This window comes from Hippocampus zosterae, chromosome 8, assembly GCF_025434085.1.
Source record: "Hippocampus zosterae strain Florida chromosome 8, ASM2543408v3, whole genome shotgun sequence".
Taxonomy (NCBI): Eukaryota; Metazoa; Chordata; class Actinopteri; order Syngnathiformes; family Syngnathidae; genus Hippocampus; species Hippocampus zosterae.
In genome coordinates this window covers 16,849,683-16,877,365 of record NC_067458.1, presented here as the reverse complement: position 1 = coordinate 16,877,365, position 27,683 = coordinate 16,849,683, and the positions used below count along the sequence as shown (strand labels likewise).

Sequence of the window (27,683 nt, the reverse complement as noted above, 5' to 3'; positions counted from 1 at the left end):
CCCCTGCACCACCACCACTTCCAAAACAAAGTTTATCCATCCGCGACAATGCGTCAATGAGAGGCTTGTGTGTCGGCGGGCGAGGGGCGATGTCCCGACCGACCGACACATAGGATAATTTTCCAAAATTCTGTCAAGCGCTTCATGACAGCTGTCGTGTAAGCGCTGGAGAAATCATGATGTATAAAAATACCGCATGCTATTTTTTTTTCTGACTATGCTCAAAATATCTTTGTGGTGTTGAGCTGCGCGGGGTGCTGAGTTGTTCAGGAGTGGTAGGGTGAAGTTGTAGAACCAGGCCGCCTTGTTCCGAGTCCACCCGCATGAACTCCAGCAGAATGTGATCTCTTCCGAGCCCCTCTGCCACCACGAGCAGCCCGTCACAGCTGGATGGATTTTTTTTTTTTTTTTTTTTTGCGGTGTGCTATTCAGACATGCCAAAAAGCGAGTTCCTGGAATAGGAAGCATTAGAAATCACACTCACTGCACTCAACTACACTGTGTTTTATTCTTATTCTATTGCATTGAAATGTGGAGTACAAGAGACAAATATTGCACAGCCACACACACAAAGAATATATTATGTGGAGACGAAAGTATAATGCTAGGCACTATATAGGTAGGTATGCACAGTTTGTTGTGGAATTGCAGAGTGGATAAATGCAAAAATAGACGCTAATCAAAGAAGCTCAAAGTAAATCGCATCTACTTCCAGTTCCACTGCAATAAGAAATCTCCTGTATGGAAAAACACTTTGCATCATCGTTGCCCTTGGTCCAACAGTTCGAAAATGTAGTTGTTATATTGCTGCGGTGGAAAAGTAAAGAGAAATGCTAGCAAGATATTCACGAGCAAGTCAACCTAGTGTTGCACTGAGGAATCAGAGCAAAAAGTGTTGAATCAACCAATATTCATCTGCTGTTCATTTCTTCACTCAACGTTAAAAAAAGAGAAATATATGGAGTTAGCCTATAGTTCTCAGCAGCCCGATTGTGAATATTGATGTTATTATTTATTGTCTGAGATATTTGGATTTCACAATCTTTATTCCTTTTACAATATAACCCGGTTTCTTCTTGCACCACATTCTCAGTACTGTATCGTCCATCTGTCCATTTTAAACTTTTTTTTGTGGTGCTTGTCCTCATTTGGATTGTACGTGATCTCCTGGCTGAGCTCGAAGTGGGCCACACCCTGGACTGGTCGCCAGTCAATCATAGGGTACGTTAAAAACAAGCGTTAGCACTGCCATCCACACCTATGGACAATTTCGAGTCTTCTTTAGTGTTATATAATATGCTTCGGATCAGTAGCTTGCTCAAGGACACTTTGACAAGGTCGCAATGGCCAGGTATCGAACCTCCAACCTCTGGGTTGGGGAGACGACCACTCTACCACTGAGCCATGCCACATATTTGGAATTAGCGCAAAAAAATAAAAAATAAAATCATCTACCAAAGCCTGCTTGCATCTAAATCATTTCGAGAAAAAAAGGCTTTCCAGTGTAATTTTAAGCACCCAAAAATAGGTTCCACCAAAGCATTATTTGGGCATGTACAAAAACACAACTGACCTGGAAAAAAACGTTGCTTAAAATAAAACGCTTTGAAAGTCTCCAGATACAGTACGCAAAGCAAAGTGAACAAAATGAAAAGTGTCATCATCATCATCTTTGGGGGGGAAAGAAATCATTATTGGCGCAGAATAATGAATTCCAGTGTAAGGGGAATTAATAAGAGTCCCTATCAGATCCGAGGGATTCCATTTTCTACTGTCATTAGTCAGTAATGGCGCAGCGGGCATTAGGGAGATGAGCTGAATGGAATGTCCCATTCCATTGAGAGACAGCGAGAGCTTGGACACAAATCGGTGGCATCCGATGAACCTCTATGGGGGCTTTGAGGGCACGGTTGAGCCGCCACTCAAAGCCCAGAGCACTTGGCCGTTGAGCCAAACTGTGTTTTCATTGCACACGCTATGACGGCGGGTCCACTTTAGCCCATGACTGATTTTTAATAATATGCTTTAATGATTGTTTTATATGTTGACAGCTCATAGGAATGTATGAAATGAACTGCAACATGCATTTTTGGGAGATTAAGGGTCCAAACAATAATACTACTAATAATTAAGGCTCTGTTTTCCTACCCAGTGCCAGTCTGGCATGAGTCACAGCCTAATTCGACACAGGGGTGGGTTAGATTAAGTTTTGGTATTTAGTTTTTGGGGGGTAACAACTATGCCCTGTAATTGGCTGGCAACCAGTCCTGGCTGTACTCTACTTCTTGCCCAAAGTCAGATTGGATTAAGAACTGCACTGGCTTTTGTTGATTGCTCAAGTGCCTTGATGAGTGCACCAATTTCTGAGTTAGGAGCGATTGTTCAGTCAAGATTTTGCTTTGTTGTGTGCCAAAACTTTACGATACGATCGAACTTCGAATACGACGCTTCTCGATGCAGCACAGAACTATTTGTCAGTCTACCATTCTACATTTGAACCTAGAAGACTGAGCTGTGTTATGGATGCTAATGACACACGTATCTACTATAGCACGGTGTTTAAAGCTAGCGTTGTGAATCTGAAACTCAGACGCAAGTTCAGGTTCTTATTCTAGTCCTCAGTCGAACAAAATGGATACAAGGATATTGAGGCATACAGTGCATTGTGAACTTACCATACGCAAAGGAGGCAAATGTGTGTGGGTGCGCTTATGCTACACTATCATTCTGTGCATTTAGTTTTATATCTGTGAGTAGAAACAACACAATGCAAAAGTGTCTAAAGTTACATACTGTCTCAGAGTCGACTTCCGCCAGTCATTGCATACATTCACGCTGTCCTGCTGGCGCACCTCTGTTTCCTCATATTCCTCATGTGAACTCCAAAAAGGCTTTCGGTATGATCACAAATTCGAGGATAACCGGGATCGTACTTTGATGTGCTCCGCCTCTGGAAGGCTCGCGATGGAGTCCTTTTTGGGTCGTATCAAGTCCCCGCTGGGTGTTCCCACAGCCAAACCTCCTCCCGTCCCGAAGGCCCCCACTGAAAGCTGGTGGGGTAGCACAATCCGATGCGGCATCGCACTGCAGACACCTGCGTGACCCGACGGGGTCTGAACTGGTCCGATGGAAGTGGAGGAGACCCGCGTGGAAGGGGGTGGACTCGAGGCTCCCGGGTGCATTCCCTCGTGCGGCAACAAGGGCTGAGAGGCCGACAGAGCCCTGGTGTCTTGGTTGAGACTCCCCATTGGCAAGGAATGCGTGCTCTTATGCGTGCTGTGTCGCTGCTGGACCAAAGACAGTTGGGAGCCGGTCGCGGGACCAGCCAGCATGCTGGATCCGTAAGGGAATGACCGGGGGCTCTGGACAGTGGGGCTGGACATGACTGCCGGAAAGGCACCTGAAGCAAGGAGCTGTGACTGCAACGGTGAGCCAGGGGTGGATACATTTTGCAACACCATCCTGGGAGACTGCAATGTCCCAGCCCCCACCGAGTTCCCTTGCATGGGTGGGCAAAGGCTCATGGCTACAGCCTGCTGCAAGGTGGCGACAGCGGAACTTTGCGCCTGTTGAGAGGAACCCGGCGGAGTAAAAACCCCGGTGCGCAGCGGCGGCGTTACGGACGGGGGCTGCGGTCGCGGCACTTCCACCTGTTGAACCATCTCGCGATCGTATTTGACGATCTCCTGGATCATCTCGTTCTCGCGGTTGTTGAACACGCCGGAGTTGAGGTCGTGCTGAACTTTGTGCATCAGGATGGAATTCTTCTTGCCTAAAACGAGAAAGAAAACGGGGTCGTGTTGTTGCTATGGTAACGGTGGCTCTCATGGGGACCACGGTTCAAGACCCACAACATCCCGTAGACAAACGGCTGCGGTGTCCTTGAACGTGAAAAACAAACAAAGAGGATTCTTCTCCTTAAAAGGTCAAAGGAAATTTGACCGACTCAGATTCTCATTTGTCATCTGTTGTTCAGGCATCGTTGATGCGTTTCAATGTCATACTCTGTGTGTTTCCTTCTGAAATATCTCCAAAGCAACACAAAGTAACACATTACAAATGAAATGCGAGAAATACTTTTGAATGACAGGAAGTCTACTAAACGTAATATTTGACATTTTACTCACCAGCGCTGAGGATATGATGCGATGAAATCCAAAGCGCGTGTTTGTGTTTATGTGGCGGTTGACGTTTTGACAGCTGTATGGATCCTCAATAAGTATTCATGCTCAGGGATGATTGATCGTGAACTCTTTGAAGCGTGCCGTACGCTTTGAAACCAGATGCTGATATTGGAATTCTGTTAATGCGCGGCGATGCATTGATTGGGTCATTATTTTCAAGTCTGTTCAGATTATGTATTCATGGTGCAGCTGCTGTTTGATCCCCCCCTTCCCCCAAAAACAAACAAACACAACAGAAGGCACTTTGGGTGATTATCGTCCACCGAGTGCATAGGGCAAATGTTTTTGGTTGATTAGCGCTTGAAACACACCCCGCTAAATTCGCAAGCTGACCGGGGGGGGGGGGGGGGGGGGCTGCTTGTGTGTAGAATGTGGCTGCTATGGCAACAGATGGGAGGTGAGAGGAGCTGGGACGTTTTGCAAATATATAAAGGCGAGCTGACTCGTGAAAGGGAGCATCGAGGGTATTTCTGAACATGGCTATGACTGTCAATCTTCTCCCAAAGTCGCTGCAACGAAACGATTTAAAGCAGTGGTCCCCAACCCGTGGGCCTCGGACCGGCACTGTCCGTGGGTCATTTGGTACCGGGCCGCACAGTAAGAAAAATAATTCACCTTACTTCTGTCTGATTTATTTTGGAATCTGAAATATGTTTTATTTTGAAAAATTACCGGATTCTCTGTTCCGTCCGTTGACAGTGCGTCACTCTTGGGCACGCTTCTCGGTCAAGTGATAGGTTAGCGCTAAAATGAAACCCAGGAGCTAGCAAAATTTGTAAAAACGTCTTTGGGAAGGGGAAAAGGCCCGGCCAGGAGACAAAAGAGAAGCCTACAACTTTCAAGAAAAAGAAGACTACATTTAATGGTATCAGGAGTCCTACTTGAAATATGGTTTTATCTCAACGGGATATTCCCACGCACCACTCTGCAGAATATGCGGCGATGGTGAGTCGTATTTTTCATGCACTTTGTATTTGCAGTGTACCTTCTTTCGAAGGCACGTTTAAACTTCACCATGGCGACCAGAGAGCGTTGCTGTCAGATAGGACGTTCCTCGTGTCATGATTTGTGTTAATTATGTTTAGAAAATACCACCGTTCTCATAAAAACGGTGGTACCACCCTGAAAATATTGCCTGACATTAAACCGGTCCATGGGGCAAAAAAGGTTGAGGACCGCTAGTTTAAAGCACACGGCGGGGAACTGACAGGCCGTGGGCCAAACGTGGCCTCCAAGAACATTTTATCTGGCCTGACATGATATTCTAAAAACTATATATACACATACACACCCAAATTTATCCATGCTAGTTTAAATGAATGAGAAAAAGGTGTGAGATGTGCTAAGAGGGTGTTTCAGTGTAGCGACACATGTCCAGTGAGAAGAAATCAAACCCGGCTGCGAATACATTTTCAGGCTCCCTTCATGACACATCTTCGTCGCTATTCATTACAGCAATCAGTCAGTGTCGCCGTTCCTTATGCTTCCTTTCCTCTCGTGAATGACTCCTGGGCTTTTGTGAACAAGACACAGTTCTCAACCTGCGTCTTCATCATACCAGGGAACCAAAATCTTTCGGGATGAATTATTCAGATGCTTTCCGACAACAATTATGACTCCCCTTTGATACTGTAAGCACAAGCTGCTAAGTAGATCACAAAAGTAGCCCTGTGGGGTAAAAAGGGTAAGTGGCTTCCTACCCCTTTGCAGTCCCAAAGACAGGCGACATCAGTCATCCAATCACATGGACTCACCTATCCTGTCCAGCCTGTCGATGGCGACCGTCTCAAAGGCGCGCCTCATCATGGGATATTCCTCCAAGACCTCGTTGAAGTTGTCCACAGAGAGCGAGTACAGGCGGCAGTACGTGTCCGACCGCACGCTGGCTGTCCGTCGACCACGGGTCAGCAGACAGATCTCTGCGGAAGAGAGGGAAAATGAATGGACACTTGCACTTCAGGATTCTGATGTTTCTGTTGTTGTTTTTTCTTCCCAGAATAAAATCATTTCACATTCACACACAAATTTAAACACCAATGGGATTTGAGGCGGCGCTATGTTACAGATGCAGCTGTTGTGAAAGCGCAACACAATGTATTGTATTGTATCATAGCTTGTGGTATATTTGGGCCATTCCATTTAATACCACCACCAAAAAAAACTGAAGTAGGCGGGGGACACCCTGAACCGGTTGCCAGCCAATCACAGGGCACACAGAGACGAACAACCATCCGCACTCACACTCACACCTAGGGACAATTTTTTTGAGGGTTCATTCAGCCTGCCAGGCATGTTTTTGGAATGTGGGAGGAAACTGGAGTACCCGGAGAAAACCCACGCAGGCACGGGGAGAACTTGCAAACTCCACCCAGGAAGGCCGGAACTGGAATCGAACCTCTGCACTGTGAAATTGATGCGCTAACCACTCGCCCACCCGGCCGCCTTTGCACAACTCAAAATCTCAAATTTGAGGTCAATCGAAGCAGGAAGCAGGAATTTGGGAGCTATGGCCCCCTGAACTTTAATAACTTTGTTAAAAAGGGGCATGGACGCCTTTCCTTTGAACCCTTACTGTACATCTCAGGAACTACTGGGTCAAGTTGTTTTTACTTCGACCCGCTGACTGTGAGAGGCGTCAGGCTGACAGGCTGCCTTAATGGAGCGCACGCTATATTTGGAAGCGGGCCCGCTAAGCTCCATTACGTTCCCTTTTTTTTTTCTTCTTTCTTTCTGCATCTTCTTCTTCTCTGACCCGTCGTCTTGACAAGCACGTGCCCGAATATCGTCGAGAGTGTCCATGTGCGCACTCATAAAAAGTGGGCGAGACATGATAAATGACCGCGTCATCATCATCATCATCATCATCACTATTGTGTTGCTCCAATGGGCTGCACCTGCATTACGCATCATGCTGACGGGGCTGTTTTTTTTTTCCTTCTTCTGTGTCAGGAAGTAACCAAGTACAAATACTTTCTGACAGGAGTTTAGCCCTTTCATGCAACAATAATGATAACCTGTAATCTGATAACATGATAAGCTGTCCACTGTCGTGACCGCTGTCCCTGAAAGGGAGAATCACTACATTTACCATTACCAGTCTTTTTTTTCTTTTCAAACACAAGTATGTTCTACTTTAGTATAGTGCAAGTAGTTTTGCCACCTCGGTATAAAACGCCGTCTGATATCTGTATCTTTATGTGATATCTGCACTATACAGCTTAAAGCACTGTACTAGTATGCTCTTTGTCCTGACTAGTGGGCTCTTTGTATACTCCTAAATTCCTCTACCATATAATATTTCTTCACAGCCGAAGGACAATGTTGGCATACTCGGAGGTCAACTCCATGTTACCCATGAGACAAAACTGTCAACTACAATTTTGCCTTATTTATACCACCCTTAGGTAACGTACTAGTATGGCATACGTGTGACTGTCATGATAGTACGTCGTAAAATTTTAAAAAAACGTATGTCTTGAAATGTTATTTACTTTTTGTCTGTTTTTAATAAATGTGTTTTTTTATGTCTTGAATTCTTGAAATGTCATATTTTTGTTGGTTCGGTACCTCAAACAAGGTTAAGAACCCCTGTAGTATGCTCTTTGTCCTCACTTGTAAGATTCAGTGTGCGTCTGTCAAACTACGAATACGCAGGGTTTGACTGCAGTTTTAAGTTGTAATATCAGCATTCATCACTAGATGGCAGAGATGGCTTGGTTTATCTTATACTGCGTCTTATTCTGTCACGTGAAGTTGGCCTATTAATTTTTGTGTGGATTTGCAATGACATTCGGGACAAACTTGATTTTAATATCAATATTTTATATATATGTGTGTGTGTATGTGTATATATATATATATATATATATATATATATATATATATATATATATATATATATATATATATTATACACATACACACACACACACACACACACACAGAGTGTGCATTTGTACAAGGACCTAAAGACGGATGTGGAATAAATGTTGAAAGGGTTTTTCCCATCGCGGCGCTTACCTCCAAAATAGGATCCGTCGACGAGCTTCATGCCCACGCTGCCTTTGGTGAGGACGGTGACCACGCCGTGTTGGATGAAGTACATCTTTTTCCCGATCGTGCCCTCGCGCACCACGTAGTCGGCCGGCTGGAAGACCTCGAAGCGCAGCTTGGTCAGCATGGCCGTCACGAAGTTGGGGTCGGCGTTGGCGAACAGCGGCATGGAGGCCACGAGTTTACGGCAGTTGAAGTTGACAATTTCCTGACCGGGACGACGACGTCACGTTAAAATAATCAGACTTCTGATAGTATGCCTTTATTTTCACAAATAACCACTTTATTATATGACTCACTTAGTATGAAATAACATCTCATATGTTATTAAGATTTTTTTGTTGTTTACTGTAATATCACAACTTTATTCTGTTATGATTTTCTCTAAATATTACAACTTTGTCTTGGTAAAAACTAAAGATTTTTTAAAATCTCTGAATTTTAAATTGTGTCTATTTCTCATAATATTGCAACATTTTTCTTTTTTGACGATATTCTCTGAAATTACATTTCCCCCTCAAAATACAGAAGTAAGCCTTTATCCTTATTCCAACATCACAGCATTATCATCATGAAATTTTTTTCTCATAATTCTGAATTGATTACCGTTAAAATGGTACTATTCTATTCTCATAAGCGAGGCCTTGATTCTTGTTTGCACCTTTCCGCAGGGTAATTGATGAAGTACGCTAAACAAACAGCATCCACCATAGGTTTCATATTTATTTTATCTTTCCTCTATTTTCTCTCATATTATCACTTCAGATACTTGAGTGAGTAAAGGTTATAATAATATGCCCCACTTCAGTTTAATTTATTGTATTATGCACATGCATAATATAATACTAATTTCAGCCTTATTATAAATTTAGACGAATATTTTAAATTACATTTTTTTTAATCCGACAAGCAAAAAAAACCCCGATTATAAATACTGACCCTTTACTTGCACTTACTACTATTTTAAGGAGACTTAATTAACAAGAGACGCCAAAGGTGACTGTCTGTGTAACTGTATCGATATTCAAGCAGCACGACAGCAAAGACTGACTAATGGGATTCAGTGTGTGTGTGTGTGTGTGTGTCGGCTACCTCTCTGAGAGGCTCATTAAGCTCCTCCAGGATGCTCTCCTCATCAAACATCTTGCCCTGGTATCTGTGCTCGTAGTAGTCGTGGATCTTCTGCCGGAAGTCTGCCGGCAGCTTGTGAAACGACATGTACTGCTCCACTTGTTTATACTGAACGCCACGGAGAGGAAGGAAAGAAGGGGGTGAGGTTGGGGGTTTAGGGAGGGTGGGGCGCATACGTTTGTCCACATTTATGTCACATTGACGAGCAGAGGTCTAGGTAAAAAAAAGAAGTGCTTCATGATATTCAGGCTAGAAGCGCGGATCCACACGAGAAGCACGTGACCTTTTTTTTTTCTCCAGGCAATCAGCTGAAACGTGACACCTGCTGTTCGAAGACGCTGAATCGTATTGTTCTTGTGTGTGTGTGTGTGTGTGTGTGTGTGTGCTTTTTTTTTTATCACAACCACATAATGATGCTGTGAACGGCTGTTTTGATTGTATTATTGCTGCTGTAAACAATAAACAATTAGGAAACTCCAAGCGAGTTGATGTCTCGTCACAAAGAGAAGAGATTGTACACCGCAGAGAGACGCTACGTTAAAACGCTGCGTCATTCAAATCTTGCGACTAAAAATTCTATGATTTCTGTCCCACTTATACTATCCATCCATCTATTTTCCCAACCGCTTCATCCTCACAAGGGTCTCAGGGTGTGCTGCAGCCTATCCCAGCTGTCTTCCAGCAGTAGGCGAGGGACACCCTGAACTGGTTGCGAACCAATCGCAAGGCACACAGAGACGAACAACCATCCACGCCCACATTCACACCTAGGGACAATTTAGAGTGTACAATCAACCTGGCATGCATGTTTTTTTTTTTTAATGTGGGAGGAAAGCGGAGTACCCAGAGAAAACCCACGCAGACCCGGGGAGAACATGCAAACTCCACGCAGGGACGCCAGAGCTGGAATTGAACCTCTGCACTGTGAAGTCGACGTGCTAACTACTGGACTACCGGGCTGCCTACTTCTACCATGAACTATACGTTTACCACTATACTGTTATACTATCGAATGTGTATTGACTCATAATTGCATCAATATATCTTGCTCATATGCTTTATTCAGATGAAATAAATTGTGTCCCTGAAATATTAAATACTTTGACCAGAATCTCCCAGGCACTTTTGTTCTTCTTTTTTTTTTAATGAATAACGGCATGCCTTTCTCAATGATTCCACCTCCAAAATTAATGAATAAATAAAAGGAGGCAAAGGCAAGGGCGTGCGCAAATACAAGAGTATGTCATGTTTGCCTCCGCAGAAAGTCGACCTTGATGTATTCGTGGAATGTGGCGAATGCAAACACAATGTCTCTTGATGCTTCAATGGAAGATTCTTGGCAGTGGAATGACGGCGTGTCCGCCACGGGACAAAGATTTCAATGATTCCCCAACTCCAAATTATTTGGAGTTCGTGAAAAAAGAAAAAAACGGAAATAATGGGAAATATGGGAAAACCAAGGAAAAAATTGTCCCTCTTATTTTTATGCATAGTGGTCGCTACAGTGGACAATGGAAATATGTCTCGACATCCCTGCATTTGAACAAGGGATGTGCATTCTTTTTATATCCCCTTTTCTTTCCATCTCAATTCTTGTTATGAAATAGCAAATATAATTCTGCAAAGATAGAAGAAACAACAGAAGAAAATAATTGGCCTGATGACCTGTGCCTGATGCATTTTTATTTTTTATTTTTTTTAAGAAATAGATGTCTTGTGGCAATCAAAAAAAACACAATCCCCTACAGATTGAAGAGTCTCAGGAAGAAAATAATGTCTGGTAGAATTCAAAAAAGTACCATGTGCGCACAGGCCACCTTTTTTTTTTCACGGAGTGACACTTTTCAAAATCAGTCGGGCTGAAGAAGATTGCTCGATAATTGAGACCAGGAGACTGTTGACGAGAAACCTCTTGGAGCTTTAAAATGTAACGCAAGGACTTGGTCGAGAGTGTGCGCACGCTGACGTGCCTGTGTGTGTGTGTGTGTGTGTGTGTGCGTGTGTGCGTGTGTGTGTGTGTGTGTGTGTGTGTGTGTGTGTGTGTGTGTGTGTGTGTGTGTGTGTGTGTGTGTGTGTGTGTCACGCAGCGTGAGTCATGGCTCTGTGGAATCAACTGTCAATTGGATTGAGGGGTATTTTCCAAAGAAAGGGTAAAGGGACACGGCATCAACAACCACTCACACATCAAATCTTGCTTGCGGCTTCTCGCTTCTTGTTGAACTGCATGAAAGTCCACCATTCACTTCAAATATCGTGAATTTTAGGAAAAATATGAACCCTGTTATGCACCCCGTAACCTGATAACATGGTAAACTGTCCACTGTAGTAACCGCTGTCCCAGAAAGGGTTAAACATTACTCTTGGTATACAGTATTGCATGAGGATATACTTTGCATTTTGTGTGAAATGATTATAAAATAATTTTAATTAATTAATTAATAACTAATTATAGAAATAAACAACAACAAAAAATATCAGGTGGCACAAAATTACCCCTAGCTTCAACAGAATATTATTAACATTGAAAAAAAATCTTTTAATTATATTCAGGTGGCACTGTTGCACGAACATACCTTTGTATTATTTTAAATTACAGAAAAAAAGTTATATTGTGAAAAAAAATTGTTAGAAATGAACCCTTTCAGGGACAGCGGTTACTACAGAGAACAGCTGATCATGTTATTAGGTTACAGGGTGCATGTAAGGGTTCAAATTTAAGGCCGCTGTCCAATACAAGCGCCACAGTGGGATAAGCCAGGCGGCCCTTATTCGATGTTTGCAGCCTGGGGAGTCAGAGTGTGCGACACTCTCAATTAAAGCCAAATGACAGCTCGCTCGCGCCCGCCGCCTCTTTTAAGAAGTTGTTGTCATTGGAAGTTTTATTGACTTTGTGATTTCTGCGGCATTAGTCTGAGATTAGCGGCCGCGTCACTCAAAAGTCAACCGGAATCCGAGAGTTGGTGGAGCGTAAAAGTCCACGTTAAAGAAATCTATGCGTCACGTGTGCGACTAAGGGGTTGCATTTAACTGCGCTTACTCTGATTGACACATTTTTCTGGTGCCTTGAGGGTTGGGGGCTGTGGGGGGGGGGGTGTATTTCAGTTCCAAGAAAATAAAAAATCCAATTTTGGGTAGCCTTGCATTGCCCGTCGACGGAGGTCTAAAATGTTCGCTTTCTCGAATGCAGCTTGATGACAAGGTGTCTCTGGTACCCGATGGCCTCAATGATTGAAAATGTGATTAGCAGAGTTCTCCCTTTTTGAGTCAAGGTCTAGTGACTGTGTACTCATCACTGTTGGTCTTGTGGGGGGTGATCACATGCTCCCCATCACTGCACCATAAAAAGGGGGGATGGGGGGGTACAATTACATAATAGTCAATATCCCATTTCCATGCGTCACCTCCGCGGGCAGATGGTTGCGTCGCTAGACACTCAAGGGCGAATTAATGAAGGAGGTGTGGCGGGGATGCGAGGACTGAAGATGAAGACGTGGAAGAAGACAAGACGGAGGCAGCGCTCACCCCCATTCTGAAGGGAGCACCACAAAGTCATTGTGGTCAAATGTGAACCGCTGGCCATTCCTCTCTACCCTACCGCTATGTTGTGTGGTACAATAATCAAACAGGTGATGCCACATTTTTTTGTTTCAATTCAAATGGGCACTGCAATGCTCCTTCAGGTGTTTGTGTGATTTGGCAAACTGGCGGCAGGATAACATAAACATATTAGCACACGAAGAGGAATTTCACAAGTGACTCGGTAAGCTACAGAAATGCTCCTTTTTTTTGCAAAGGATAAATAAAATATGCCTGAGAGTACTGTTGTATGGTCCGTCTAAATGTGTTGCTCCACCGTTTGTGTTCAAATAGTCATTCATTAGCACATCTTTGGTGTTTTGCATTACATTATGCTGAGCTTTTTAAAAATTATTACTGTACATAATTTTCCACTTATTTTAGGAATATTCACTTTCGATGTGGATCTGGATAAAAGTTCATCTTAACAAACTTTGTAAAGTGTGATTTTTCTTTTTTAATTCGGTGCTCATATCAGACCTTATTTGATTTTCAGAAACATTTGTCATTTGACATTGTTTGTGTTCTTATCTATGAGCCTCCAGGGTGGTCATCTCCCACCATGTTACTAAATTGCTCGTGGACGGAAAAAAAAAGGAAATTGACCGTTGTAGAAGTTACTGACAGAAGACAGGATACTACAGTAAAGCAGCCAGCAGACTATTTACCCAATTATGCCTTCCATACTCAGTTTAAAAACACTGTTTTGAGAGCTTTGCCTGCAAGCCAACCATAAATCAATTCCTCCGACATGGTGCAGCAATATATATCCGATACATCTGTGGGCATTGCAGCTACTTTGAAGAGAATGTCATGCTTGACCACATCTGGTAATTCTAGGTAAACAACGCTGCAACATCGGGGCTTCAAAGGACACAACAAGACACCTTCCACCTCAGTCCAATTATACCAGTTGACATTAAAAAAAAAAAAAGATGTAAAGTACCGGGTAGCTAGAACCAAGCAAATGAACACAAACAGGGAGCATACATTTCACCCCCCAGGGGTAGGAGTGACACTGTGGGAGTCTGCAAATAGCAACTAGTTGGAGCTGAGTTCATTAGCAAACAAGACCTAAAGACATTGCAAACAAACAAAAACAAAACAAAACCAGGACACCAAGGAGACAATTCTAAATACGGCACTTTAGTCAGACTGAAAAATCATGAGTTGCTTAGCCACTTTCCAAAAAGTTTGAACCAATTATCACGCAGAGCGGGCTTTTTATTCATCTATTTTTTTTACTTTAGCCTCCTCTGCTGGATGTGGTCAGGACATTGGGGCTCTAAAAATAATATCGAGTTGGAAGTCACATCACAAATAAGATGCGGATGAGAATCAAGCCATCTCTAAAGCCAAACAATCCCAAGTTAGCCAAGATGGAAAATCGTACAGCACGCACTAAAACGAACTAGCTGCAGCCCGGCAAGAAATAGAAGATCAGCCTGTTTTTCAATTTTGACCTTCATTGAAATATACATTTCAAATGAGTTAAAAATGTAATGTAAGTTTTTTTTTTTAGGAGAATGGCCAGCAGGGGGTGGCATTTTAGACCGCCGTCTAGTAATAATAATATTAATAACAATACATTTTATTAGACGGGCTACCCAAAATAATAAACTATTGGTGCTTCCCACCGTTATTGTAAACACGAATAAATAAATAAATATGGCCGCGGAATACAGAGATCAATCTCAGCTCAATGTTGGCCTGACAAGTCCGACACGAGACAAAGCCCCCGAGATGTGTACAAGATGTTTGTGTCAGCATGAACGTGCAATTAGGCAGCATCTGTTTCAGGATCTTAAGAAGGCTGTAAAACAACGCAACGAGAGGCCAAGAAGGGGCACCTTGCCTGGCTCAAGCTCAGCTTTGATCAACGTTTGTGGTGACTAAGATTAAGATTAAGAAAACCTTTATTAGTCTCGCAATACGAGACAGGCTGTGGCTCTGCGATTGGCAGATAGGAGCGTAAAAATAATGGAACACGTGCCGTTACTTTCAAAGAGTGATGGAATTAAAGGACACAATCATTGAAGTTCTTTTTAAAAGCGACAAGATTAGTGGAGCCTTTTGTGGAGATTCAATGAGCTTTGCAGGTCTTACTTAAAAACGGGTCACGAACGTTGACACAAAAATGTGGCACGGGACCTTTGAACTGATCACATTTTCTAGGTTCATTTCAGTGGCGACATTTAATTGAAATGATTTGTTTGGTCAGTTCTGAATACACAAAACCATTTGGAATTCAGAAGAACCGAATCTCAGCAAAGAATGAAACACGTTTGTGTAGACAAAAAGCTACTTTGGGCAAAGCGTCTGAATTTCTTAAAACTTGTGGTTGAATAGCCAACTAGAGAATGGGAAAAAAAAATTCTGGTGAAAGAAGAGTCTATTCTTTCATTTGGTAGATTCAATGTTTAAAAAAAATAATTAACTGAACGCACTATTCTACAGTGTTGGAAAAGCAGTCAAAATGCTCTCAAATTGTTGTCACTCTTGTGCTGTGATCTAAAACATGAAGGAAATTGGGAAACACCAAAATGAAATTACTCCCACCCCGCATAAATTTTTTTTTAAAAAAAGGACGTCCTTACCTTCTCCTGGTACTGGCGCCTGGACGAGTCGAGAGACTGGATGAGTGCAGTAGCGTGGCCGATGAACATGGCATAGCAAGTGGCCCCTACGATCATACTGAGCATGGTGAGCCAAATGTCCGACATGCTCTCGGGGGCTTGGCGTCCGTAGCCGATGCACAACATGTGACTCATGGCCTTGAAGAGGGCAAAGGAGTAGAGCTCGCTCCACGTGTCGTTCTGGAAGAGAACCGAGGGGCCAATCAACCTACTTCGGATGGAATTGAAAAACATCTTGAACATCGATCACCATCACGGCTTAGCATTTGCGAATTTGCGTATCTGATTTTCTTTGGGTTTTTTGGGAGTTTTTGTTACTTTTGTGTTCAGGCCGAAGCCATGTCTAATAAAAAATGATTGCTGTAGCGTCACCCGGTAGCATCGTGGTGTCACACCATGATGGAGTGAAGCCACCAGTAGCTGTATATCACCTGAAAAATAGTGGGAGGGGCTAAAGCAGGGATGGGCAATTATTTTTTGCATAGGGCCACATGAGAACCAGAAAATATTATGGAGGGCCGGATCAAAAGGGTGAACTAAATTCGACATAATATATCGAATTAGATATATAATATCGACATAATTGGATTTCTTTATTTAAAAAGCAGTATTTTGCATTTTTTGGCACGTTTTTCAGATTTTAAGAGTACATTATTCTGTCGTATCGAACGGGATTTGCTTGACTTGGTGCTACTGCGGGCTTCCGTATCGTCTCCCCCTTCATCCCTACGCTCTGCAACTTCAACTAACTGTGCCACCTGGCGTTGAAATGCCTGTCATTACAAGTCCAAATGAAATGAATGCAGTCGTTGACATCGAACCATAATTGTGTACCAACCTTCGGCGGGCCGGATTAAAAAGACCGATGGGCCGGATTTGGCCCGCGGACCGTAGTTTGCCCACCACTGGGCTAACGAGAGATACTATCCATGAACAAAATTTAGGCAATCCTTTCTGAGGTGCTAACACACTTTTATCCACCAAAAGTTTCTCATTTCATTTCTGGAAGGCACCACAAGGGATACTGTTGTCCGCCAGACTAATTTGTTGGAGGAAATGCAATCGCATGTTCCAGGAAGTAGAGAGTACTATCACTGTGAGCATTGGTGATTGTTTGGTTGGAGAGGCTAATCATCCTCATCATCACCCATGATCAAATGCAGCTTTGTCTCGAAGAGGAAGAGCGGGAAGAAGCGCCTCGTTAGCGGCGAGCCCGCATCTGCCTGCTCTAGTTTGCTTCGGCTGGTGCGAAATGTCCCCAGTCGTGGGTTCATTACAGAAAAGGAAAGGCCTCCTCTGGCACTACTCACCCTGACATTGTCCAAACATCTGCGGTTCACACACCGTTTTAGTATGGACCAATTACAGAGAGCAATGGCCGCTACAGAGCCAATTAATTCAACATTGGGGGACTCCAGATGGGTAACAACTGTGGTTGTTGTTGTTGGTTTTTTTAAGCTGTGATCGCACGCCCACGACCGTCATAAGAATAAAGCGGATTCAAATAACGGAGGGATGGCTGCTCTCTAAATAAAACTGAATCGAGTTGTGCTGTTATTTAACTTTTAGCACTGTTTTCCAAAGTTATTATCGAATGCCAGCACAATAAATGAATGTATTTAATGATATCGTATATCACCTTCGGTATGAGTTTCGTTTCTTTGATGGATTCGGTGCATTTCCTTTTGGAACGGGGTGTGCATAATAAAATAAAGGGGCTTGTGTTCATCGTGGTGGCCGTTTTCTTTAGACTGAACGGCTAATTTGCCACTTACATGCATTTGCAGATAATACATTTAGATGGCGGCACAATGAGAGGATGAGACGTCAATGATGTATGATAGGGGCCGGGGGTCATTATACAAGCGTGTGCGCGTGTGTGTGCGCGCGCGTGTGTGACAGTGTGCAGAGCGTCCCTGACATCCAAAAGCAACAACAGAGAGCTTATCTTGCTTGGCAGAGCTCCATTTAGACTTTTAATATGTTAAGTAACACAAAAGCACCTGCGAGCTATGTTCAGATCCGTTCTTTGAAACGTGCTTTGTTTCTAATACTCCAACATGTCCGACAACCGCATGATAAATAGCGGGGGAAAGAATCGATTAACAAAATCCTTTCCGCCGTGCTTATTATAAGTGACACAAGTCAATGGATTCCAATACAATGCAGAAGAAAATAACGTGTTTAGTTTAGTTTCAAGCGGTCTGAAATTAAAATGAATTGGCTTATTTATACAACGCAAACAGTCCTGTCAGTTCAATCTGAAAGTTCTTAGAAAGGACATACAAACTCCATAAAGGACAGAGCTGGGATTTGAACCGACAACCTATGAACTCCGAGGCAGATGTGCTACTTGAAGTATTTCAAGTTGAACTCAATTAATGACATATCAGTTTCAGCTCAAATATTAGGGGTGATACTTCCATTTTTTTTTTAATCATCCGGTGTTTATTGCTTTCTATCTATCTCTGAATGACTTCAGGAAGTAGCAAAGATTGACTGTTGACCAGTCCAGGTTGTACCTTGTCTCTCTTCAAAACTCCATTGCGATGGACTCCAGCTCAGCCATAGTGAACACAAACGCAACAGAAAATGGATTGATGGATGTACGGACATATCAAAGAATACATATCGGTATCGGCACTTCAATGAGGGTTGCAGTCTTAATTGGCCCATCTGCTGTTTATTAGTAATTGCACAAATGGACGATTTTTATTTATTTCTTTTTTTTGCAAAGAACAGGGGCGGGTCCTTGAATGCCGCCATTACATTGAGAACGAGGCCAAACAAAAAGAGCTCAAATGCAAACCTCCACCAAGGCCAAACAATCCAAATTTGGATCAACACCAAATGTACAAAGACACACAAATGGTTGTTTGTTTTTTTTCTTCTCGACACTCCTCGGATCTACTTGTGACCTGTCTTAGATCTACCGGTAGATCAGGATCTACCGAATGGGCACCCCTGGTGTAGAGTGTGCAAATGTTATCCAAAGTGCAGTATTATGGCGCGACTGAGAGCCAAGTCATTTTTGAGGCGGTACTTGGTACATGTAAAAAAGTTTTGAGAGCCACTGTCTCAAGTGAAACTGACTCCAAGTCCTCAAGTTGAAAAATATTCTGGGCAAGGAGAGGAAACAAATTTGGGGAGATCAGGCTCAAATTTACACCACCTTAAGAGCATGAAAGTGCCTACAAAGTGAGGCGAGTTGACTGGAACACCCTCACAACTGTTTATTTGGTCTAATTGGAATGTTGGAAGCGACAAAAAGTTGGCACGCAAATGATGACAAGCAAGACTTATCTATCACCGCCACCCAGCAACACTTTCCAACTCAATCAAGGAGCACAATGTGCGTTTAGTTGGGGACAAATGCGCTTTTATTTTATCAAGAGTACCGTAATTCCAAAATACGAGGCCTCAACGCAAACAAGAGAAGCATTGCCAGATGAGGATCATTGTCAATCAAACAGTGCTGATCTTTTAGTTGCTCATTGACTTTCTGGTCTGCATATTTAGCCAACATTATCACTTCAAAAATAAAAACTGCACATATTTACTGCCATCAAGCTCAAATGAGAAGTGAGAAATCATGTTTGACTTGACGGCTAGTGAACATAAATGACACTGTGTGCATGCCTGGTACCAAATGTTCCAGTGAGTGTTGCTGAAAATTTAATATTATAAAAAGCATCCTAATGAGGATTTTGGATGGGCTGTGCTTCCCGCTGATGATCTGAGGGAGCTCGTTAACTGCCAGAATCTCTCCTCGTTGGACGCGTCGCAAAATTCTGTGCGGCGAGGCTCATTTCAACTCCGCGACAGTCATTATTTCTGCAATTTTCTCAGAGACGTGCATCAAAAGTACTCGCAGGAGGTGGACCTCGAAGCTTCAAATGCTTTCGTAATGACGATCTGTTGTTTATTGGAGCAGTAACGCTGCAATTTGGAGGGTCTTTCTACAAGGAAAGAGTTATGACGCCGGTTCTACTCTGAATGGAGATGAAACGGGACGAAAAGTGCAATTACAGTGACCAATTACGATTATTGATGGACAAAATTATAATTCTGTAGAATCCAAAATAAACAAAAAAAAAACCTCAGACATGTTACGTTCCCCTTCATCTGGCGATGAGCGTCGGTCTGAAACGTAGGTGACCAAAATGTGCCTAATTCAAATTAAACTGCACTAATAAACTAACCACCAGAGGGTGCTGCAACTGCACAGATAGAAAGTAACCTGCCACTTTGAACTGGTTAGCTGCATTTTATATCATGACATGACCTCGAAGATATGGTGCCAATTTGTAAGATTGCGATATTGCGATATCGTCCTTAACGTAACATTCCGAATCGATACTGCATGTAATATGTGTATAATAGGTAGAAAACGGATGTGCAAACAAAATTTGTCGCCATTGAGAGCATGAACATCAAACAACATCAGTGAGGAAGTCTCAGAGTCTTCAAAAGAAATGTTGACAATCAAGTAAATGCCAAGGCTATATGAGTTTCGATTTTTTTGCTAGAGTTACTTTTTATTTTGTTGTGAGTTTTGTTTTGTAAATTCAGTCAGTTTTAACTGATTTTTGGAGCATATATTTTAACATATAATAACATATATATATATATATATATAATAACATATATATATATATATATATATATATATATTTTTTTTTTTTTTCATTTAGGAAAATGTTTTTCAATTTTTGTTTCAACAATTTCATTCATTTTTTTTGCAAAACTTAATCATCTTGGTAGATATAAATCTAACGAGAGTGACTATGTACTTACCACCATCTTGTTGAGGGAAACCCAGCAATCGGAGGGAAAGTCCTGCAGCATGGGCACCAGGAACTGCAGGCAGCCATCCCAGTGACACAGCAGCAGCATCATGCCGATCAGGTTGAATATCCGCATCACGGCACTGGCCAGGTCATACGTCATGTGGAAGATCTGGCGGGAGAAAGTCCATTATTCCTTTTGGGTTACTTGTCAGGACTTGACGAACTTCATAGCGATGTCATTTGCTGCCGCAGTTGATCGCGTTAATGTGACGAATAACCATATTTGGGTAAAATTAGATCATGGGTTACAATTACATCAGTTTTTATTTATTTATTTATTTATTTATTTTGCGCGGACGGTATAAAGAGGGATTCTGTTCATATAGAAAATCTGTGTCAATTAATTCATTCATTCATTACAATGCGCAAATAAAATGTCCATTGATTACATTGAAAAAGTATCCATGCGGTAAAAAAAAATTACTAAAACTGTAAATTAATGAACTCAAGGTTGGGCACATAAAACATTGTGTTGTGTTGCCAAAGTTAAAATCAATTAAAAATTAAAACAAAGCACACCAACTGAGTGAAATTGTGGATTTGTTTTTGAAAATGAGAAATCGAATCGAATCGGAAATAATATTTTTGGGTGTGAAAATAAACGGATAATCAATGAAATCTATGATACAAAGGTGAGGTTTGTTCAAACCCAATTTTTTGTCATAATTGTGTCTGTAAATTGCCCCCTTCATTAATACGGATCCCCCCCCGGTGAAATGTTTTTGTCGGGTGGACACCCGCCTGGTCACCTACCCCACCTTGCACGCTCCTGATTCTCAAAATAAAAATATTTATTTTTACTACCTTTACTTTTGCAGTTAATATACAGTACACAGGTAACATGGCATCTTACAGTCCGTGTACGTTCACTGGACTCAATCTTATTACAATATGTAAATTTCCCCAGTGTGGGATAAATAAAGGATATCTTATCTTAAAGGATATCTTATTATTATTTTTTGCATCTTTTACATAACGCCCCCTAGTGATCAGGCTGACACATAACATAAAAGGCATCACGGGCTCCATTTTGGTCAAATGTGTGCAAGATTGTTAGAAAACGCTGAAGCTCGATGTCAAAATTTCAGGAATGGCAGGTTGTGACTTGAACTTCTATTTTGAGACAGCGATGCTTCTTACAATTTCAAGGTGCAATGGCAAAAAAGAGACCCGAGCGGCATTCCCTCTACATGATTCATGCAGCTCTTTCACAAATGGACCCCACCCCACCTCGACTCCCCTCATTATACTCGAGCAGAAAGTGGTCGCGTGTCCATGACACACTGCACTCTGGGTCATAATATACGACCAGCCAACATACACACACGATTGCAATGGGCTGCTATCACGCTTTTACTAAAATACGAGCCGCTTCCTGACCACAAACGCACAATTGTTTACTTGGAACGGAAAGTGCAAAAATAACATTGAGTAATGAGCCACATGCTGCTTCACCAAGTCTCAAGGCACTTGTGTTATCTGTTCACATGTTTGTTTTGGAAAATTTCCAACAACAATCACTTTTACTTACACACAAGCAAACACACACATACACACACAAACACACACACACACATTCCCTCAGTCTGTCCTAGAACAAAAGCATCCTCGTGCCAGCGAGTGAAGAGCTACTATGAAAAGAGCTTCCTGCCACAGTAAATTGTTCCGCTTCTTCCTGGCAATGCCTATCGCTGTCTCTGTACACGCACACAAACACACAAAGACACACACACACACACACACACTCATACACACCTTACCTCTCTGAAAAGATATGCAATAATACATCAGCGACCACCCAATCTTCAGTGGTGATCAGAAATCTAGAATTGGTTTCTTGCTTAACTTGGTTTTATTGCGGAACAATGATGCCCCCCCCCCCTCACTCCCTGCAAAATATGTTTTGTTATTCCGCTAGTATCATGACATGTTTTACATAATTGTTGCCAAACCACTCCGAGCTGATGTGAGCTGATGTGATGCATGTACTAAGTGCGGTTCACGTAGTTGTTTGTATGCGACGGAGACAGTGATTAGGCTTTTCCACAAGCTCAAATTACCGCTTGGTAATTAAAAGGCTGTGCGGTTGTTTTCAGTGATTCACAGAAGCTTAGTTATCTTGAAAAAGAAAGGATGGAATTTATGTTTAACATGCGTGCACAAATACAAACAGTGCACTGAGGTTAAGTGTGTAGCAGAGTAATGTGTGTGTGTTAATGTGTGTGTGAAGAAAAAACAAAGAAATATTATGGAGGCAAAGTTGATCAAAACAAGGCTGATAATGTGGTTGCACAAGTGTGCACCCCCTCTAATAAATGGGGATGTGCCAATGCACAGGATCAACCAAAAACTTTTTCATGAATGCAACCATTTGACTTCTGCTTATTCCCAAATGATGTTGTTCTGATGTTCTCGAAGACTTTTACGCCCACTGAAGCTTCTACTTTTCCAATGACTTGACGTCACGGGCGGGCTTTGACAATAACATGATGTACATGTTCACACCACGTAGATGTTAATTCGTCTGAGAGACAATCTTTGGTTGGTACTGCTAATTTAGCAGTTGTAATGGGAACAGAACATGCTGCTTACATGTGATCATCTAATAGTGTTTTTGTCGTTAGACGTGGTGCAGCAGCATGTGGCTCATTGTCCCAAGGTTATTTTTGAAGTCCCGGTTCCAAGTAACTGTCAACAATTGTATGCTCGGGATCACGAAGCAGCTCTAGTTAAGTACAGTATAAGTGACATCAGCTGCCGTGTTGGTCGCAAGACCTTGCGTACTGCATTCCTGAATATACGGGTAATAGTATATTCTTTACTGTAATCGCAATTTTTTTCAGTCAAAATGCCAATTTTTTTTTTCTCAGAATTTTTTTTTCCCTTTTCAATCCAAATGATTGTTGTAAATTTTTGAGAGGGGAAAAAAAGACAAAATAAGAAAAGAGAAGAAGATAATGATGGGGTATTAATACTGCAATCCAATTCATTGTGCTGTTCGACTTTGGCTACCAGGAGTCAGTTTAATACAGGCATGCAGTGCTTCTTGTATTGCTACTCTGACTCGGGAAGATGTTGTGGTATTTGTCTCTATTATTATTATTTTTTTGTTGTTGTTTTTTTTGTCGAGTATAAAGAACATATTCCTGCTGTGTGTATTGATACATTGTCTGTTTACATGTGTTGCTCCACTGTCTGTATTCAAAAAGTCATCTCCTGTGCACGAGTTCTTTTTTTGGTATGAAATAAAACAACGTACGTGCTTTCCTATAGTTTATAAAATTAATAAGGAAATATCTTGGATTGCGATATTGATGGGTGCTCGATAGTACTTTTTTTTTTCATACCAAAACCAGCGCGTTCCTACCTCCTCCCACTGGTGGATGTAACGGATGAGTCTAGAGAGCCGGAGCAGGCGCAGCAGGCTGAGGATTTTGGTGAAGCGCACGATACGGAGCGCCCGCGCCGTCTTGTACACTTCAGAGTCGATGCCCTTCTCCACGATGAGGAAAATGTAATCCACCGGGATGGAGGAGACAAAGTCCACCACGAACCAGCTCTGCAGGTACTTCTTCTTGATCTTGTTTGGATCCAGGATGATCTCGGTGTTGTCCTCGAACACGATGCCCGTGCGGAAGTTGAGCACCAGGTCCATGAGAAAGAAGGTGTCGGACACCACGTTGAAGATGATCCACGGCGTGGTGGTTTCATCCTTGAAGAAGGTGATCCCCACGGGAATGATGATGAGGTTGCCCACCATGAACAGCAGCATGGTGAAGTCCCAGTAGAACCTGGACCAAGGACAGGAATGTGACTCTCAATCATACACAATCTTGCAACTCTAAAGTGGTACGGTTTTGGAGTGCAACCAAAATGCTGTGGGAAAATATTGACACAAAAGAAGAATAAACACATCATAAATCATAAGTAGAAAACAGTTCAAAATGTCACCGTGCATGATTTTCAGCTCAGTGAGCATCCCAAAACAATTAAGTCTACGTGTGTGTTTAGCTTTTTAACTTTCCCACCAATGAGGGAAAGTGTGATAATAAGCATAGAACCAGAACTCAATGCTAATTCCTAAAGGCTCAATATGAACAGTGCAATTCATTCAATGTCAAAGGCTTTGCCCATTGAACTAGGATCAATAAAATGCCGCTAAGTGGCAAGTACGGTAGTTTCATTTGATTTCTGTTTTATTTTACAGTAGTAAACATTGCACTCAATCTTATACCATTGCCTCTATAGATGTATAATGGAGACGCATACCTGTCAACTTTTCGGAGCGCCAACCTGTATAAACTACCAAAAAAAAAATCCTTATAAAGAGCAAAAAAATCCTTAGAACATACCACAGCATTTAATATGTCAAAATAACGACAGAAAAAAAACACCCGAGAAATTTGCAATGATATTTATCGTAGATCTCCATAATACAATGTCTGGTTAATGTCTAATCATCATTCTACTTAGCGGCATTAATGTGCCCCTCCGTGAGCCTTCACCTTACCGTGGTGGAGGGGTTTGTGTGTCCCAATGATCCTAGGAGCTAAGTTGTCTGGGGCTTTATGCCCCTGGCAGGGTCACCCATGAGATCATGTTGATCCCCATGTTGATCAGAGTTGTATTCCTGCGTTACCTTTTTTCACCAACTCCAAATTAAAAAAAAAAAACTGAAATTTTCTGAATCCGTATGATTTGTGCGATACGGCCATATACGCAATATTCACCACAAAATCGGTATGAACTATGGCTAAACTGTATGAGTTGACAGGTATGGAGACAGTTTGACTCTTTAAGAGATTAAAAAGATGGAAAAATAAAATGGAGAGATGGCTGGATTGATGGATGGGAGATTGATGGATGATAGAGAGCAAGGTGGGGAGATGGATTGAATGCATGGATGGCAGAGAAATGGTTGGATGGACAGATGAGTAGAGGTGGCTAAATGAGCAATGGTGATGGATCCGTGATGTATGGTGGAGAGGTTGCTCGATGAAAGGATAAAAAGTTGATCTGATGGACGGACAGAGTGATGGGTGCAAATGATGATGGGGAGAGATAGATGGTCTCTTGAATATAGCTGTCCTCAGTCCTGAAACTTCTAAACCACTCCACTACTATCTGAATATGTTGTTGTGATTGTCTTTATATTCACGTGGCATTCCAAGTTTGGTTCAGTATCAGCATTACCACTTGCTCCCTGCAGCTCCTGTGCCTCCAATACCTGAAGTCGCTGTACGGATGTATGATCCAGTTGCCCGCCGACTTGACCCTCTCCTGCTCTTTCTCGACCGCCTTCTGACTGCCGAACATCCGCAGGGAGAATTTGTTGACCCCGGGCTGCAACATGGAGCTGAACTGCCGCTGCATGTACGTTTGGCTCCGGTTGGACTCGCCAGCGTCGGCCGTGATCAAGGAGCCGTCCTCCGCCGACACCGGCTTCGCGGACGACTTACTGGACAGCTGAGCCGAGGTGTGCCCTCTACCGCCGGGCGCGTGGGAGAAAGACACCCGGGAGTCTTTCTTCTCCGAACCCGCGGCGCTCTTGACCTCGGCGCCGGGTCCCTCTGCCCCCGCGGGGCCATCCATGCTCGCAGCCTTCCCGCCCTTGGCCGCTTCTACTCCCCCATCGGATTGCTTCTCTTGTCGGGATATGAGTGAGGACAGGCTCCCAGAGCTGGTGGGCTCCCTTCGACAGTCTCCGTTCTTGTTGCATATCATACCGCCGGCTTGGCGTCCTCGCGCGGTAGACTCCGGTGCCACCGAGTCCCGCGCATCCCTCTGGAAGAGTCGAGCCGAAGCTGCGCCGACGATGTCGTGAGGTTCCGAGGGCTCGTCGTGAAGGAGCAAGAGCTCGTTGTTGTTGGACTTTTTGGCGGCCCCGCCTCCTCCCGGCAAGCGTCTCTTCATGGTGCAGGTGCCTCCTCCAAGTCGAACATCCTCGGAAGCTTGAGAGGGGCGCGCCCGGTTGAGGGGAAACTGGACTCCTCCTCTCCCATCACTGGGACACGCGCGCGCGCAGACAACGCACTCTCTTCACTCACACGGGCCAAACGCATTTAAACTCAAACACGCGTACGAGCACGCAGCCACTCAAACCCATTCACAAAACAACGCGACGCACACGCTTCCTCAAACATACTCGCATGCAAATACACTGGCACGCACACACAGAAAACTACACCCAGAGTGGCAGAGTAACACTTTCAACACACAAAACACGCATACAACATATTTGTGTATCCTTAACTACACTTAAACTGTCGCGCTCCAAAAAAAAATTATCCACACACATTCAGGTCCACCCCTCACTTTTTTTTAACATGTCAGGAGAAACCTTCCCTAAGTGATCAGTTGCATGAAATAGTAACACCGTGGAACAAGGCTTTTGTACTCACTTTTAAGTCCCACTTTATAAAAAACAAAACCTTAATGTACAGTTTTGGTCAGCCTGTTGCTTAGAGTCAACGAACAGATGCTCACCGGACACTCCCACGGTAAAATCTCGCCATCTTGTGGCACACACTTGTAACTACAACAATTTCAATTTCTTGGGAAATATTCATTCATTCATTCATCTTCCGATCCGCTTGATCCTCACTAGGGTCGCGGGGGGTGCTGGAGCCTATCCCAGCTGTCTTCGGGCAGCAGGCGGGGGACACCCTGAATTGGTCGCCAGCCAATCACAGGGCACACAGAGACGAACAACCATCCACGCTCACACTCACACCTAGGGACAATGTAGAGTGCTCAATCAGTCTGCCATGCATGTTTTTGGAATGTGGGAGGAAACCGGAGCACCCGGAGAAAACCCACGCAGGCCCGGGGAGAACATGCAAACTCCACACAGGGAGGCCGGAGCTGGAATTGAACCCGGTACCTCTGCACTGTGAAGCCGACGTGCTAACCACTGGACTACCGGGCCTCTTGGGAAATAATCTTGGTAAAATACGTTTTCATGACTGTGGTTTTTGAGCACCTTTCTGTACCGTCTTGTTTTAAGAAATTATATTTAGGCATTTTCCACTTTTCTTGATAACCAAAATCAGTTCTCACGTCTGTAGCCGCGTGCCCAAAATAGTTCTTCTGTTCGGTATTGGCATTAAAACGAACACCAAATTGAAGAAAACGTGGCCAAACAGCCTTTCATTATTTGACATCTTTTTACAAATTCTTATCCCCTCGTGGATCAGTACTGCTTTTTCACCCTTATCATTTAGCTAAACAATTACTAGTAGGTTTATATGAAA

The 27,683-nt window shown here is 43.0% G+C and overlaps 2 protein-coding genes across 2 annotated transcripts in view; one reads left to right on the top strand and one right to left on the bottom strand.

The window, feature by feature from the left end:
* Positions 1-27,683, top strand: part of midn (midnolin) — a 173,713-nt gene that overhangs the window by 13,693 nt on the left and 132,337 nt on the right. The window lies entirely within an intron of this gene.
* hcn2b (hyperpolarization activated cyclic nucleotide-gated potassium channel 2b) lies at positions 485-27,675 on the bottom strand. Its single transcript, XM_052072812.1, has 8 exons — positions 25,658-27,675; positions 23,798-24,221; positions 20,378-20,539; positions 15,542-15,760; positions 9,330-9,476; positions 8,205-8,445; positions 5,939-6,103; positions 485-3,772 (listed from the first exon to the last, which is right to left on the bottom strand). Exons 1-8 carry the CDS (start codon positions 26,341-26,343, stop codon positions 2,904-2,906), a joined length of 2,913 nt encoding a protein of 970 aa, XP_051928772.1. The 5' UTR covers positions 26,344-27,675; the 3' UTR covers positions 485-2,903.